Below are 17,812 nucleotides of genomic sequence, written 5' to 3'. Positions count from 1 at the left end.
AAGTTGAACCGAGTTTCTTTGCACCACTGCATGGAAACATACTGTATATGATGATGCTGATGATTCACTGTTAGGCTACGTCTTTCAATGAACAGAGAGATGTCATTCAAAGTACATTTCAATACACACCAAAGACTTCAAGTGTTTTCATTGCAAATATTATTCTAATTACGTTGTAGTCAGCCAGGCCCCATTTGGATTCACAGCTACTTTTAGGAAAAGTTGGACAAGACGGACAGGCAGTTTGTCCTGCTGAGACAAAATACAATCTAAAATGTGAAAAGTTTTATGTTCATAGGAACATAAATATCACTACTATACTGCTGTTCTCTTCTGTCACACGGATGCCCTTTGTTCAGGTGGGCAACAGGAAAGAGTTTGTCACTCTGTTGAATAAATCCACTTAAATAAACAGGATATTAGTTGGAGTGCCATAACGCATTCGTTTTTGGGGAAAAGGTTGGAGAGAGTTCAGTACAAGTACAAATCCAAACTGATGCAACAGGGATTTCACTACACTAAAAAATATTTTCACTTGCACAATTTTGTTTTTTTATATATATTTATCATGCCCATTATGACTCAGTGGGACAACCCAGTGTGAGGTCGGAAGCAGCGTGAGGTGATGTGACGCTCTGCACGTTTCCTCTCATAGAGCGGGGCTTATGATGAAGCAGCAGGAAGACGTGGACAAAGTGTACATAAACACAGACAACCGCCACTTCTAACAAACTGTTAATAACTTTATCGAGACATTTCCAATTTAGAATAAAGGAAATCATCATACTGCTCCAATTCCAACCTTATTTAAAAGATAAAAAAATATACAAAAATGTTTGCAAATCAATACATTTCAATAACAGGAATACAAGTAACAATTAAATAATAACAAAGGCTAAATATAGGTTACTTCGGCTACTACTAGTAATACAAAAAAAAGTAGAAACAAATGAATCACACTTAATCCAGATAACGTGCCCGCTATGTTAGATTGCATGAAATGTCATCTATGAGAGAGTTAAACTACCACAGAGAGGCGCTGCAGCTGCCTGTGTATGACTGCATGCATGGCCGTGTGCTTGCGCGCGTGCGTTGGCTTTCGTCACCGCAGTCACGTTGCTTGGCCAGCCGGGCGGGGTTAAATAGCGGATGTGTGCCGTAGACCGGCTCAACGCGCTCTGTAGACGTTGAGAATAGCTCGGGACATTGAACCTGAACGGACGAAGCGCCTGCTTAATTAAACAACCACCGTCCTCCTTTTCTGTCCCTTTTTTTTTTTACCTCCGGAATCTAAGCGACTCGGTTCTTCTGTGCTGTTCGGCTCCTCAGTCCTTAAGGGATGCACAGAGAGCTGACCCAGAACAGGATCCAAAAGATCTGGGTGCCCACCAAGGATGACAAGCCGGCACCCCGGAGAGGTAAAATCTCATACAATGTCTGATATTCTTTCGGGTTTCTCTGATAAAGTATTGCTCAATAATTATATGCCCAGTATTATCAATGTGTATGGTATTGTCTATACCTACTAAACTGAATGATAAACACTTTTATATGGATTTAAAGTGTTTATAATTATACATTGAAGTTGACAGCTCCTTTTTTTTATGGCCAACTTATAGCTAGGTTAGCTTAAATGACGAAGTGTTTGTCTATGGTGGTCAGCACTGCTGTTTATAGCAGCGTGTAGCATTACTAGGCTACTTCTACTGGTACAAACTTATAGCGACCAATTTTCTATAGAAGTACATTCATTATTCGACATTTTCTCTCCAATTTCCTTGTAATATTTCCGCCGAGGGGCCATAGTTCTGCTGTGATGTATCAGTCATCAGTGCACCTGTCCTCCCTACGCCGGTCTTCTGACGTTTCATTGATTGTAGGTCTTGATCAGCACGTGCGGCACGTCACAGCCTCTCCTCCAGCAGTAGCATGACGAAGTTCCGGTCACCGTGGTTACCACGGTGTCTCACAACCTCTCCGTCTGACAATGGTTTTAAAGCGGTACCGTTTTCTAATTAGTCGGCTGGCAGCGCGCGTGTGTGCATGGCGCGTCCCTGCGGCCGTCTTGCTTCCGGGTTTATACCAAAGAGACTACAAAGAAGAGAGATTATTGTTGAGGGATGTGTGCTCAGAAAAATCACTTCACAGTTTGTACCGTCCTGCAGTTTGTACAGCGGTAGGATTTAAGTGTAATGAGAATAAAATGTAAGCCAGAAGAGACTTCTTTATCCTGACTAACTCTCTGCTGCTCCTGCCTCAGATATCTCAGTTCGGTAATGAGGAGAGTTGAAAAGCTATGATGGCTATTTGATGCACAGAGAAGGAATGCTGTACAGTAGATGAGGAGTGCAAAGAGGTTGAGGGGGGGTGATGAACCAGATGTCCGAGGATAGACTTAGAGTCTGATCCGTTTTTTCAGTTTAAGCAGCGTGGCTGTTTTGTTATGCAAACAGGATTAGCGAGCATCAATTTGCTCTCAGGGCGCTGAGTGATCACTGACCCTTTGAAGCTGAGGAAATGTGACAGTCTACACTAGCTTACACACGGCACATATTTTCCAAGTGGTATTAACGCCCTGCATTCCTCTGCCCAGCCACCCGCTTTGTGAATCCAAGGCAACATGAAGCAACCTGCTGATATACAATCTCCCACGGGCCTCAGGGGGTGGGGCGATTCTGTCAAGTAAAAACAACTTCTGGGTCGTGTAAGCCCGTTCATACGTGCAAAGGTGGGTCATATGTGCAGTGAGGTGGAAGTGAAAGGCGACAGCAGACTGCCACGTGCCCACTGGTAGGGCGTCAGCATGGAGATAACTAGAGATTACAGGTGCAGAGGTTGTTTTGACGAAATGGGTTCAGGCAGTTTTGCGGCTCTTGGCGAGCAGCTGCTATTAGCGCCAGCTCCCCGGCAGCCGGGTGTACGGGCCCTCTCTGGTTGCAGAGCACAAGATGTAAATTCAATATGTTTATTCTGTCCTCTGCTCCTTCTCTGACTTGTTGAGAAAGGCGTTGACTGTAAGTTGTCGTAACGCATTCCCTCCCCTTGCCCATCCTTCTCCACAGCGGCCGGTGCCCCGCACTTCGCCAACCCCCCCACCGTCATCGTGATGGTGGGTCTTCCAGCTCGAGGCAAGACTTACATGTCCAAGAAACTCACCCGCTACCTCAACTGGATCGGCATGCCCGCCAAAGGTAACGCGACACACGGACCCACAGCCTGTTCAGCAGCTTACAGGACGTCCCTCTGTACCTTCAAGTGTTTTGCCCGGCAGCATCGAGTCACGTTTCTGCCTCCAGGACATCGTGTTCATGCTTGTTGTTGCTTCTTCTTCTTCTGTGTGTGTGTGGTGTTGTAGTATTTAACGTAGGGCAGTACCGCAGGGAGGCGGTCAAGAACTACAGCTCTTATGACTTCTTCAAGCCCGATAACGAGTATGCCGTTAAAATCAGGCAGTGAGTTCAACACATAAAACACACGTGCGTGATAAGAGTAATCTACTGTTTATTCTTTATTGGTAATTCAAAATGAAAATCGCTGTCCTCTCCCTCTCTTTAGGCAATGTGCCTTAGCAGCCTTGAGGGACGTCAAGTCCTATTTGAAAGACGAGGGAGGCCAAGTAGCGGTGAGTTTCCCATCATGCATCTTGCGCTTTTTACAAAGAGTTTGTCCAGATGAAAAACCCATCACACTGTTTCGTGTCCCTTTTCAGGTCTTCGATGCCACAAACACGACAAGGGAGAGGCGTGACATGATCCTCCAGTTCGGCAGTGATAACGACTTCAAGGTAAGTGTTGCTATGGCGACCTGAGGAGTCGAGGCATGACATCAACGCCAATGCGGCGACTTTCAACCAAGTTTCCTTTCTGTGCCCAGATCTTTTTCATCGAGTCCGTGTGCGACGATCCCAGCGTCATCGAGTCGAACATCATGGTGAGTCGTGCTCAGACGTCACAACGGACCCCGGCGCTGTTTGAAATGACATGAAGTGATTATAACTCTCTGGGATCAGGCGTGTTTTTTGCCATCTGACAATCTTCTTCCCTGTGCAGGAAGTGAAGGTGTCGTGCCCCGACTACCGGGACTGCAACCAGACGGACGCCATGTTGGATTTCCAGAAGAGAATTGAATGCTACAAAACCAGCTACCAACCTCTGGACCCCGATCAGCACGACAGGTAAATGATCAGCATGGGCTTTTGTCGGGACGTCTGATGCCCAATACAAAATCGCTCACCACATCCTGTCCGTCCTCCAGGGGTCTCTCCTTCATCCAGGTGATAGACGTGGGTCGGCGTTTCCTCGTCAACCAAATCCAGGATCACATCCAGAGCAAGATCGTCTACTACTTGATGAACATCCACGTCCAGCCCCGCACCATCTACCTGTGTCGGCACGGAGAGAGCACCGACAACCTGGAGGGGCGGCTGGGTGGCGACGCAGGCCTCTCGCCGCGGGGCAAGCAGGTACGAGCAGCCGCAGGCAGAACCGTGAAATAGATCATCAACGAACCGAACTTCAGGTGCTGAATACTGTTCCTTCCCCGCTGTAGTTTTCACCTGCCCTGGCTCGGTTTGTGGAGGAGCAGCAGCCGACGGATCTGAAGGTTTGGACCAGCCAGCTGTGTCGCAGCATCCAGACCGCAGAGCACCTGGGAGTCCCGTACGAACAGTGGAAGGCTCTCAACGAGATAGACGCTGTGAGTATCGCACTAACGCGCACTGTTGCGCACGCAACACACAACTACGTAAGCTGCCAAAACTGAATAACGTACTTGTTCTTTTTAGGGGATGTGTGAAGAGATGACTTACGACGAGGTGAAGGAGAAATTCCCGGAAGAGTTTGCTTTAAGAGATGAAGATAAATACTACTATCGCTACCCTGCTGGAGAGGTACACACACGGTCTACCACCACTGGCATTCACTGAAAACCAATCCAGATTATTGTTTTAGAATTCAACCCAATTCTGAGGTATTTGATAGAACTAAGATCGAACAAAGTGACAATAATTAACATCCCCGCCTTCCCGATCCTGATTGCAGTCCTACCAGGACCTGGTCCAGCGTCTGGAGCCGGTCATCATGGACCTGGAGAGGCAAGAGAACGTCCTGGTGATCTGCCACCAGGCCGTCATGCGCTGCCTGCTGGCCTACTTCCTGGATAAGAGCGCAGGTGGGTACTACAGGTCCCCGTAAGCCCTCTGCTTCCGTGTCACTGTCTAAAAAAAGATTTATGATAGTCTAATCTGATGCACCTGTGTTCACGTCTCTGTTTTCCCTGCTTCTTCCTTTGTTCCAGAGGAGCTGCCCTACCTGAAGTGTCCCCTCCACACAGTGCTGAAGCTCACCCCGGTCGCCTACGGATGCAAGGTGGAGTCCATCTCTCTGAATGTGGAGGCGGTGAACACCCACAGAGACCGGCCGGAGGTAACACTTGATGAACTGATTACTGGAAATGTTCTTCTCGTCCACACAGAACTGAAGTCAATGTCATGTGTAACTATTGTGGGTGACGGTTCATTACAACAGAAAAAAGTTGTAAAGAACTGGATACAGCTGGGGCCTCCGTTGTGTTCCTGGAGATCGATAGCTATTTAAATGAAACCACCCGCAACTGCACATTAATTTGGTCTTTTTTTATAAAGATAATAACGACTCTACAATACTTCTAAGCGTCTTTAATATTTCTGACCCTGCAGGAGGTGAGGAGGGGTCCTGGCACCTTGATCAGGCGGAACAGCGTGACTCCTCTGACCAGCCCCGAGTCAAACATCAGGAAGCCTCGCATCGACGACCTCGACGAGGCTCCGATCCAGGAGCTGCCGCCATCCGTTGCCTCGCTGGCGCTCTGCAGCCCCTCGCACCTCCCTCTCGCCCTGGCCGGACAGGTAGCTTTCTTATTTAATGTCATAGCATGACATATTTAGCGTTACTAGGGTTTAACTGACATGGGTTTCTTAAAGCTGGAACCAAATTATTTAGACTCAAGTCACCAGAAGCTGATGCCCAATAAGGCCAAGAGGTTCACGTCTACCCAGAATTCTCTTTTTATCAGGATGGAAAACCTTCTGAACAGCATTTAAGACATCACGAGACATCTGTTTCCTCTCTGCATGCATGGTCACTCACTTGTTTCCTGTCCTCTTTTGCTCTGCTGCCTTCTCCTCTGCACCTTACAGCGCTGGCTGGGCAAAGTTTGCCTGTAAGTATTCGCTCACTTCTAGTGTGTCTGGCTTTGATTTCTTATCTCATCCCCCCCCCACCCACTCTCTTCCTGCCGCTTTTCTTCTTTTACACAGTGTTCACTGCTGACATTTAACTAATGAACAGCAAAAAAAAGGTTGTTTTTTTTCACACAATGTTAAATTACATAAAGAAATATTCACTCACATTGTCACAAAATTGAGAAAAAAAAAATGAACATTTACACAGCTCGTATTAATCATATTTGTGAATATTTCTTATGATGACTGCATCATAATTCAGTAAACTGACTTTTTTTTGCCAGTAAATCTGTAGCGTTCCAGACTTTGAGTCACTGGAACATTGTTTTTAGGAGTAGCTGTGCTGTTTCCTGCTCTATTCGTTCACGGGGAACCCTCACTTCCAGTTTACATTCCTGTGATTCCTGCAGCCGTCGTCATTGTTGTTGTCGTCACCCTAATCGGCTTGCTGTACTACGCTGACTCATGCTGACTTTCCTGTTCTTGTCCATGTTTTTCTGGTTTTATTTTTGGCCCATTGTTGTCCCGCTTAAAGACGAACCATCCTCTAATATCTGACAGTGGTTTCGCTCTTAGTCTTTCAAAGGTAAACGCACCGTAGAGGCTTTGCAGTTGCGTCATACTGTAGTTCTCATCTGATGCGAATAACTTCAGATGACTATCTGCCAACCCGACTAAACCAGATTACTGTGGCTCATAAACTCTTTCGTTTCAACTAAACGAGAGGAGTTTTTGAATCAAACTATTGACGAACCAGCCAGCAGGCTCATGTAGCAGAGACTCAAATGTGACAGGCTAAAGCTAGCTGCTGCTAGACGTGCGGGTCAAAGATGTTAACAGTAAAACCACGATGGTGCTAACAAACAAACACTATTCAGAAGCTAAATTAAAAGTATTGTTGGTTATATCAAACGCAAACAAAAGCACATTTTTAGTTTTTTTGTGATGTTTTTTAGAGGGCCAAACTATTATATTATAGCTGAACGAAATAGACATCAGGCTTATTTAGCTAGCTTCCAATATGCACTTGTTCTAATCAAATGTGTTAACAAAAAACGATGCTTTGCTAATTAATGTGTTGACAATGTTCACAAGCTAAATGAAAACGGTCAGTTATAAAATCACTTTCCACTCAGACAAACTGAAATGTATTTATTTTATTTTTTTGATGATTGAGAATTGTAGAGCAGCTGTTCACTGCGACTAAATATCTACCAAAATTCACTTTATTGTTTCTTGTGATAATGACATCAGCTTTATCAAATATGAGTCTCTGCCATAGTCAACCAAATATAAGTTGTCATGTCGGCAGTTAGGTGAACATGCATCGTGCATTCACTAGCCCACATGAGACTGCTTGTCTGTGCTAGTTTTGCTAGCACAGCATGGAGAACGCTGTTGGGTGTGTGAGGATCTTGTCAGCTTCCCTCCTAATCACCCAAGGATCAACTCTGTGCACACACACACACACACACCTACACACCTACACACACACACAGTCAGCCACATCAACCTGTTCATATACTCATGAACTCAGTGGCAGTTTTCACGCCCTCTCAAAACATCTGAGGAGGCAGAGCCAAAGAAAACACAGGTGATGCAACTTGCGGTTTAGGGATTACGCTACATGAGAGAGTATCATTCAGTCGTCTGTGTTGTTGTTGAATCTCTGGCGTGTTGCGTAGTCCATAGTTGCCGCAATACGTCTAAAGCCGTAACGTTTTGTGCTTACAGAACCTGAGGAGAAACTCGTCTGGCCTCCGTGAAGTCCTGCAGCCCTGCCAATAAAACTGCACCGATGTTTTCACGTGGCTCTAAAGGCCGGAAAGTGGACCGCTGACGAAGGCTCACTGAGCATGAAACGACAAGGAATAGTGAATGAAGTTATTTTTCTAATTCTTTTCCGTAAATTTGTCATTTTGTCAATTATGGACACAAGTAACCGTACTTTTTTTTTATTACTCAAAAAGGCTCATGATTATTGAATGACTGTCCTATCAGATGTTTCTGTTCAAAGACGTGTCACTACGAAGCCAGACTTTCTCCCTTTCTTGCCATTGTCAGACATTTTCTTTGTTTTCAGACTGAAAGAGGAGAACTGTGACTCGTTTAAACAGACAGTCTTCACTTTACAGCTCAGAAAACCAGTTTCTACTGCTTTATTATTTTGGTGAGACCAAAGACCAACCCTCACGGTGAGGTTAAATCTTTCCGCCCCTCCCTTCCCCCCCCCCCCCCCCCCCAACTTATGAATGCACAGTTGATTGAAAAGTGTGTGGGAGGGTGCGGAGCAGTAAGTGGTGTACCTGACAGCAGTCACATAGCCAGTCTGGCCACAGGAGGACCAGTCTGAGCCATGACACCCAGTCTACTCATGATCCAGATTTGAGGAAATACCTCATTCAGCAGGCAAATGCCAATGAGTTTGTACGTTTGTGTGAATGAGTGAGAGAGAGGGGGAAGAGGAGAAGGCATGCCACTGTATACAGCATCTAGAGTGGCAAATGTTCAGCTCATTTGAGCGGCAAATTATGTCAAAGATCAGTTGGCATCAAGATTAGCCCAATTCTGTTTGTGTACATTTCCAAATGTTTTCATACATAGTGTGCTTTTTAAAAAATGTTTCAAATGCACCATTTTGGTAGTTTGTCTACAACTAGTCACACTCATTGTGCTATGCCGGAACACTCACAACGGGGATGAATTTGTACATTTAGTTTCATGTCGTGGTGATGAAGGTGTTTTTTGCCGTAGAGTGCCTGTAGCGCTTGTTTTGCAAGCCTGACACCGCTTCTTTTGCCATTTCTCTCGGAATCGACAGCTCGAGAAGGGCCACGAGTTTCACCTAACAGCTCCACATATCACGTCGATATTACACTTTTCACAGTTTGAATATTTATTTTTCAGTGTGTAGCTTCGACGCTACGGTGCAGGCCGAGTTCTTAATCTTCAAGTTCATTTCCCTTGATGTCCTCTTTGCTGCCATGCTACGCACAAATGTAAGCACCTATATTTTTGTTATAACAACGCGTGCTGTTAATAATATCTTTGTAAATGTGATTGTACATACAACATAACTGCACAGGAGATGACTTCCTCGGGAGTCTTTTAATGAAAATGCGGGCGTGGAAGTATTTTTGTACTATTGGCAGGCCGATCTGCTGAGAACGAAGCTGCTGCTCGCCTCTCTCGGTAACACTTTTGTTAACATTTCTGCTCGAGATACTTGAAAATTTGTTTTTTGTAAAAACAGTTTTATTATATTCTTTATTTTCATGCTTGGAGCAAGAGGCCCCTTGCGTTAATCTGAAGGAATATGCACGAGAGGACAGTATGTTGTACAGTTGATTTTGCATCTGCTGGACCAATAAATGAACTCCTGGATCATATACAGTGTTGGTTGTTTGCTTATTTTCACTGTTCAAAGTCCAACATTCATATTACGTCCACTCTTATCGCGCTTCCTTTTATGGCGTTAGTCTGCAGTGTACACGGCGTGTCCTGGCACTCCGACCTTCACTATCTCACCCATTCACTATCTCACTATCTCACCCATTCACTATCTCACACGCTATGAGGAGCACGCCCATTATCAGGCAAATCCTGAGTGACTGGAACTGTAACATCTCGCTCTCTCTCTGACATGATTGAGCACAACATGAGATTACCGGCCTTGCGAGTATCGTGGTGATAAATTAAAGTACTGTGGCAGCTAAAGAAAATATTTTGCAGGCAGAATGCTTGGTAAAAATATTGACCTACTTTGCAGTCTTTGCAAACCTACTTTGCATTCTTTGCATATCGTCTTTCATGTTGGACCACTTTACCTATGCAAGTGTCCTATTGTGAAAATGCAGAATGTTTGGGTTACGCACAGTCATTCCTGGGTTTTATTCCACTTTTAACTGCTTTTTAATCTATGAACTCCTTAAAAAGCATGTCATGAATTGAATTACTGGTGGCCCAGCTGCAAACGTGCTCAGCCTGAAGTAGACTGTGGTCTGGCGGTGGTGCTGGTGTGTGTGTGTGTGTGTGTGTGTAATCTCTGTGGGAGAGAGGAGTTGCTGTGTCAGGCGTATGAATGGTATGTGGGCTTGGTGTTAACAAGCAGCTCAAAGCCAAGCAGCTCCACAAATAGCTGCCTAATGCTGCGCTGACGAAGGATTGTGTATGTACCCAGTCACTCTGGTTGAATGTACACAGAGTCATGGAGATTGGTCCAGGTGGTCAGTGGAGTCGAGTGTACCAAAAACCCAGCACTTTCCTTCATCGTGGGCACTTGAAAACATCTACAGACACTGTTTCACAGAGTGATTCATCATCACCAGGTGACCGAGAGTCGTGTCTCACTCTCTATCTTTGTCGCTCCTTATCATGACTCAGCAGCTCGTCGTCTCCTATACCTGCTTAGCTCCTTATTAGGTGGCCATGTGTCCCTGGCCCATTTGAGCTCAAAGTAATCTACCTGTACTCTTCGCATACAGGGCATATACGTGCATGCGTGTCCAGCCATTTACTCACATACACTCAAATATAAAGTCTTTGATCCGTGCAGACACAAAAATACTCAGATTCACAGGAGACTGCGTCGTTGTGGATTTGTTCCCCAGGTGGCACTTCTGCAGTTGGAAGATTTGGGAGGAGCTCAACTGATTTGAAAACATATAAATGCAAAAAACAAACAAACAGATATTGTCAGCTATAACAGCTGAACACCAAGTGTAAGAGTGTGAGGAAACATTTAGCAAGCGAGCAGAGACATTGAAACACGTACCTAAAAGGAACGGCTAATAGCTAAAAGTAATCGCTAAATGGTTGAAACTTCCATCTGAGTGTAATGAAAATGTAAACAAAGTGTCCTTAACATTGACAAAATCAATTGTAAGAAAAAATATTGCAGCAATATCCACTTTTACACAGTTAATATCCAGTGAAATTCAAATGAACATGACAGGTTGTGTTCACTTCATCTGAAAGGGCTCTGGGGATCCATCTGACTCATACAGGCTGGGAACCACTGGTCCACAGACCTTTGTACTTGCGTTGCATCACTGCCAGTAAATACACATTTATGTCTTTATGACTGTTGGAATTCAGAAATCACACGCTCACAAAGTCTTTGTCAAACAAGCCCGTTTCCCTGCAGAGACAATACAGCGTCACACATTCCTCTCATGGTCGTGGGTGGAAGTTTACTTGTTCAGACCCCTGAGAACATTTACAAAACTATATGAAAGACCTGTCGTATCCCTCCAGAGACCCTGCTGGTCTTTGCTTTCAAACGGGCCAAACTGGTTTGAACCAGCAGGATAACACCACGGTCTTTATAGACGCGAATATTTCTGTAGATTGACAAGGCACTTATTGAGTTTTCTTTTATTTATATAAGGGCCAAAGTCAAATTATAGCTACAAATAAATGAAAATGAAATTTATGACAGTATGTTTCTGTCTGATTGTCAATAGAACACAATGAAACAAAATAAATACTCCAGGGAAAATCCCAAAACCTGAACCCCCCCTGCCAGGCTCCTCTGAGCTGTGAAATGAATATGAGTTAACAGCATACATAATGTGCTCCAGGTGACATTTTGTTTGTTATTTCGGTTTCATAAAGAATGCAAAACTCCATTATTCGCGTGGTGGAGTGAAAACTCATCCCTCTCTCTTTGTGCAGAGGCCATTGATGGGGAGATTTTGCACTGAATGGAGAGGATCAGTCACTCAGCTGGCCTTGAATGGAGCAGATCAGATTAAATAGACCATGTGTTATTCCTGATTACACTGGCACTGTCATAAAAGCCCTTTTACGTGATCCTCTGCAGAGTTCCATCATTGTCACTGAAACATGACTCATCTTGACTTTTGGTTTTGTGTCACATTGCATTGGTGGATTATGGATTTCGCAGGATCTCTTTTTTCAATGCTTTGTTTAACTTAACTTTAACTATTTATTTATCATTTTTAAGTTTGTTGAATGACAGCAGAATTACATGCGTGGCCTAAAAAGTTTGGGAACCGCTGCTCTAATGTAGCTCGGAGGGGCGAGGATCGAGGATGGAGGAGGGACCTCGGAGGAGCCATGAGCGAGGACGCACGAGAACAGCCTTCCAGGAAGTCTTTTAACGGCCGACACGCCCCCTCATTGGTCATCAGTTATGTGATTGGACGCTGCAGCCGATCGGACTGACTGACTGGAGTTTAACACCAGAGTGAAGACTGATCACAGAATAAACTCTAGTTTATATTTGATTAGGTTTCTGATTCACCATCTGGTTTAAATAGATGTTCATTGTAGACTGAACAACAAAAGGACCACAGACAACTTTCTTCATTTCTTGGAAAGATTTGTGTTTTCATGATCTGATATTTCCCTCAATAACTTGTATTATGAATACAATTAAAGTCAGAGAGAGCTGGAGAGACGAAACACTTTTTACATAATTCCTGAGTGTTTGATGAGTTTTATCATTTAAGAGAAATAATAATCATATTCTGGGTTATTTAATAATGACGTCACAATTTCAAAATGTACAGACGCAAATGATTTATAAATAAGACGATCGCATTCCGCCGGTAGAAATGGATCCTGTGCTTATAAACAGAACACAGGACAGAGTTTGTTAACAGACTACAGAGAGAACACACCTCTACACTGATGATAACTGTGTGTCTTTATTAGTTATTAGTATTATTAGTTACTATTATTAAGTACAGTGATCATGTGTACAGACACAAACTTCTCAAAACTCTCTCCAGCTGTCAAAGCCGACTGACAGCTGATTCAGCTGTGATCAGCTGTGATAAGCTGATCCTCGTCATCAGAAACAGACGTCGCTTCACGTGACGCAACTGAGGAAAGGACGTCTCATGTCTCTGAAAACATATTTCCTCGTTCCTCTCTCCTTGCATGGTTTCCTCCATGCATCCCTGGTGGGAAGGACTAAGACGCAAGGAAAGGACGCAAGTGAGGGAAACGGGGATGCAATTAACCCTTTGATACACAACATGGGTCAAAAGTGACCCGACGGAGTTTTAATTGTAAATATCTTTGCAATAAATTTATTTCATCATTCAAAATTCCAGGAATTCCTCAATTAACTAGTTTTTGATCATCACAAATTCTTATTTTCATTTGTCCTTTCGTACTTTTTGAATAAAACACATTTTTGTATCACTACCCTTCTAAGGCACAACATGGGTCCAAAATGACCCGTATTGACCTACAATGTTATTTCATGCACAGCTGAGGGTTTCATTGCTATATTTTTGGAAATCAATATATTTCATCACTTAATTATCAAAGTATTCATTAAATATCTTGTTTTTGATTACCACAAATCCTTATTTTAATTTTTCCTTTCTTAATTTATGAACAAAAATATTTTTTGTATTTTTACATGTATTTCGCCGGTCTACGGCGGCCATTCGCACCTTCGCCGGCCCCGCCCCGACCGTCGCCCGGCACGCCAGCCGTGCTATGGCGTCCTCGGATCGCGAGGAGTAGTATAATGTCAGTTTATACTGTTGATCCAGTTTTCACTGATTATTGACTTTCGGTATTAGAGTAAATTTAACGTGTTCTGTGAAGCATATAATATAGTCGGGGCCGGCGATGTCAGAGACCGGCCCAAACCCCGTCGGCCTACCGGGGATTCCCCCGGTATCCCCGATGGCCAGTCCGCCCCTGGCCGTGCATGAAATAACATTGTAGGTCAATACGGGTCATTTTTGACCCATGTTGTGTCTTAGAAGGGGTTTCCATAGCTTGTGTATCAAAGGGTTAAGAGACTTGAGAAGTACCCCATGTAAGGCTAGCAGCTACATAACAGGAAGTCACGACAACATTTAGAAGCAAAAAAACAACACGCTAGCTCAATAACAGTTCATCTCTCTGTACCGTTAGATCCTCAAGGATCTGTACTCGGTCCACAAACCACTCATATTCTATTTATTCTCTCATTGTTACCTAATTCAAAGCATCAATCGCCTCTCCTATGTGGATGATGCACATTTCTATGTTGCAGGTCATCATTTGATTGCTCAAAGCTCTCCAATTTATGGTGTGTTCAAACAAATGCTAGATTAATCCAGGGGCGGTGTAGTTGCATACAGTTCTGTCTCTGAGCTGTTACAAGCTGGAGAGTTATGCTTTTCTTACCTCCGTAATAATAAATACAACTAAAAACTTCGGCACTGGGAAACAAAGGTTGGTACTCTGCCACCACTTTAACTTCAATATACTGTATAAACATGAGCATAAGCCATGAGCCAATTTTGGAAGGTGTACAGTGGATATCAACAACAGGAAGTAGAGAGGGATGAGAGGTGACAAAGGTCCCTTGCTGGATTTGATGTTGCGGTTACATGGAATGTGCGTTACACTACAGGGAGCCGGTGACGCATCCACCACGAATAATTTCGACTTAAAAATAGCCAATTTAAGAATAGAGGACCGGGGGGCGATGGAATGTGAAAATTCTCTCCAACAGAAATTACTTAACTTTAAACCTTGAACTGAATAACTGCCCCATCATCGGTGCTGGTTTGTGAAGTGCAACTTTTGCAGCACACTCTTTTGCCTCAAGGCATAAAGTTGCGGAGACTGCTGCTGCTGATGTTGGTATTCATCATCCAACTGTAGGGAAGAAGAACACAGTCACATTGCAACATATATCATCACAGTGTATGTGACATGTGTGTTGCTATCCAAGCATCAAACCTGTTTGTTAAGAGGACTGCAGAGGACAAGCGTTTCGGTAACAACCGCCTTGGCAGTCGACACATCAACACCACTCCCTTTGGGCCCAAACAGACACTAGATTAATCGCTGGATTGAAAAAGATCTAAATCTCCAAAGAAGAGAAGTTGCCAAGGTGGATACAGCGCCTCAAAGGGCTCTCGATGTTGTTAGACAACAGCGGCTTACTTCCTGTTGTATCGGTGTCCCGACTCTTCCTAATTCCTTGCCAAATGAATGGATTTGAGATGGCCGACGAATAGGATTGTGCCAGGCTGCAGACACGCCAACGTTAGGACGGAGAGGAGAGGAGGCGAGACAGGGGCTAAGATAAGGAAGGAAAGGAGAGGAATGAAGAAAGGAGAGAAAGGAAAACACCAGGACAGAAAAAAGAAAGAGGAAGATGGGAGACGTTTGATGGCAAGGCAAGAACAGGAAGGAGGAGAGAAGAGGAGGAGGAGAGATGAAAAGATGGAAATAAAAGAAGGGATGAGCAGAAAAGACGGGACAGATTTAGACGAAGGGGAAAGGATAGAGCAGGGGTATTCAATTCAAATTCCAAAAGGTCCAGATTGAGAAAATCTCCTCGGGCAAAGGTCCGGAACATTACAATAATATCGAACTTGCGCTATATATATCTATATATATAGATAGATAGATCAAAAATGAAATTCACTTCATTCAGGTGTGAAGTGATGTCAATCAAAAAGCCACATTTTTCTCATCTTCTAACAAGATAAATTAGTGAGCATGATCTTTATCTGTGGTTATTAAAACACTTGTTTCAGCTCTATTCTCTCTATTAACATCACTGTTGGTCAGTGAATTCATGTGTTAGGATTCTGATCATTTTGGGCTCTTAAGTTTATTTTCTGTGACTTCATTTCAGATGTGAGTGAGTATATTTGCTCATACTACATACATACTACATGGAGGCATCTGGTGCCAGAGCAACCTCCTGCTGCTCATGCATATTTCAGTCTGATCATGAATACATGTTACCCAAGCAATGAGATAATTTCTGCCTCTGAGAATGTTTGCATAGCTAAAGGTATAATTGGTGGTGACATTCCATTGTGTTTTTTATATAAAAAATATTGATGACCGTTGACCTTGTGGCCCAGCTTTAACCTCCTCCGTCCCACACTTTGCACGAGGCTTCACTTATCCTCTTCACTACTCAAAGTACGCATGCATGTGTTTGTGGTGATGTCATCTCTGCGAAAGATGCTGGAAAAGTACCGCCTCAACCAAAAAGGATCATCGGATTGTCTGGCATGTGAGTCAAAGTACACTAAATGTGGGCGCTAATTTGTGTGTAGAATGGACTCGCTGAGTGAAAGGAATCAACTGAATTTGCCACTGTTGGTGACCCAGATGGTTTCCTCAGTGCACCAAGAGTTCACTGGTTCTAAGTGGCCTCCAGCTATTGTGTTTGTATCTGTGTGTGTTGTATTCCAGGAGCAAAGTGCAGGAGGAGGCCAAGTCCATGGATCACGTGGCATGCAGGTTCAACACAATAACAATTTCACAACCAGATACTAAAGCACAATGTTTAATGACATTTGCACTTTTTCCTGTCACGCAAGTTTGATTGGGGTTTCATTGAGATGACACTTCAACGAGTGTTCGTGTTGTAGTACAGTGTTCTATGACGCAGCAGCTGAAAAGACAGAAGCACATTCAACAGATAACCACACTGTCTACTGTACCAGCAGATTAAACTACACCATAGTTGCACATGCTGTCTGTGACCCCACTCATCTGTGTGTGTGTGTCCATCAGGAGGAGGGGTCATGGGTAATCTGTCCGTCTGGTGTTCTGTCTGTGATGACATCAGTGCATCATTTTATCTGACCGGAAAGCCGTTCCGCACATTCGCTCATATAGATTAAAGATTAAAATCAGATAACATGGGAGAAAAACACCGCACGCACGCACACACACATAAACCAGCATGACTCACTTTCACTGACCACTCAGATGAGTGACTCAGATACTCATCTGATGGAAAGGAAAATCAAGTGTTCCCCCTTGTTTCCCATGAATTGATATGAAGGGAAAGTGTGCCCTTTTCAGGCAACAGAGTGTAAATACCTATGATGCTGACCCAGTGAAAGGTTCTGACTTGCATTGGAAACTGTGCTGCAAACGTCGCTAATCCACCGATATCAGCATTGAGAGATCACAAAAATCATAACCAGATGTTACAGCGTATTCATAGCAATAAAAACAAAATGCCAACACTAACATTTACAGCATCTTGTTCTAATTGTTGGGATGTGGGCCATTCATGAGTCCAAAGTTTGAATATGATTTCGTCGCTTGATTTTCTGCTGCTCTTACAATGTGAAGATTTTTTTTTCCAACTGAACAACTTTGTTACAACAAAACAACTTTTACCACATTGCAGGTCAAAAGTGGCTACAATGACGGTCAGTGGTAGAGCATTTGACTGCAGATCAAGAGGTCCCCAGTTCAACTCTGGGTGCCCCCTCTACAGATATTAGAAGTTTCAAAAGCAATGTTCTTCATAGAAGTGGTTTATTCCCAGTTTCAACATCTTCATCTTTCCCTTGTTCAAAAAGGAAAACACTATTCCCCTGAGATATTACTCGAGCTTTTTGATATCGGACAAAAACAACTTTTACCGCATTGCAGGTCAAAAGTGACTACAATGACGGTCTACTCTATCATCATTCCTTTCCATCGCAGTTGCAGACTGCCTCCAGCAGAGCCACCCGTCTGTAGTCCAACAGAGTGGCCCGCAGCCTAAACTAGTCATATAGACTTCGGGGTATAGCTCAGTGGTAGAGCATTTGACTGCAGATCACGAGGTCCCCAGTTCAACTC

General features: G+C 43.9%; 1 protein-coding gene across 1 annotated transcript; it reads left to right on the top strand.

Annotated features, from left to right (window-relative positions):
• Window positions 1-1,211: 1,211 nt before the first annotated feature.
• Window positions 1,212-9,591, top strand: pfkfb3 (6-phosphofructo-2-kinase/fructose-2,6-biphosphatase 3). The gene is made up of 14 exons (XM_079294940.1): window positions 1,212-1,418; window positions 3,063-3,191; window positions 3,356-3,452; window positions 3,556-3,622; window positions 3,710-3,784; window positions 3,874-3,930; window positions 4,050-4,174; window positions 4,255-4,462; window positions 4,549-4,695; window positions 4,784-4,888; window positions 5,040-5,169; window positions 5,296-5,423; window positions 5,696-5,884; window positions 7,955-9,591. Exons 1-14 carry the CDS (start codon window positions 1,340-1,342, stop codon window positions 8,006-8,008), a joined length of 1,590 nt encoding a protein of 529 aa, XP_079151066.1. The 5' UTR covers window positions 1,212-1,339; the 3' UTR covers window positions 8,009-9,591.
• Window positions 9,592-17,812: the final 8,221 nt, after the last annotated feature.

This window comes from Melanostigma gelatinosum (genome assembly GCF_949748355.1).
Source record: "Melanostigma gelatinosum genome assembly, chromosome: 22".
Lineage (NCBI taxonomy): Eukaryota > Metazoa > Chordata > Actinopteri > Perciformes > Zoarcidae > Melanostigma > Melanostigma gelatinosum.
The sequence above is the reverse complement of the archived record's forward strand: the minus strand, read 5'-3'. Positions and strand labels throughout refer to the sequence as shown.

Coding starts and splice junctions, on each gene's coding strand:
- pfkfb3 (XM_079294940.1), top strand. CDS start 1,340: ATGCACAGAGAGCTGACCCAGAACAGGATCCAAAAGATCTGGGTGCCC. Junction 3,931..4,049: donor TCATCGAGTCGAACATCATG/GTGAGTCGTGCT, acceptor TTCCCTGTGCAG/GAAGTGAAGGTGTCGTGCCC. Junction 5,170..5,295: donor CTTCCTGGATAAGAGCGCAG/GTGGGTACTACA, acceptor CCTTTGTTCCAG/AGGAGCTGCCCTACCTGAAG.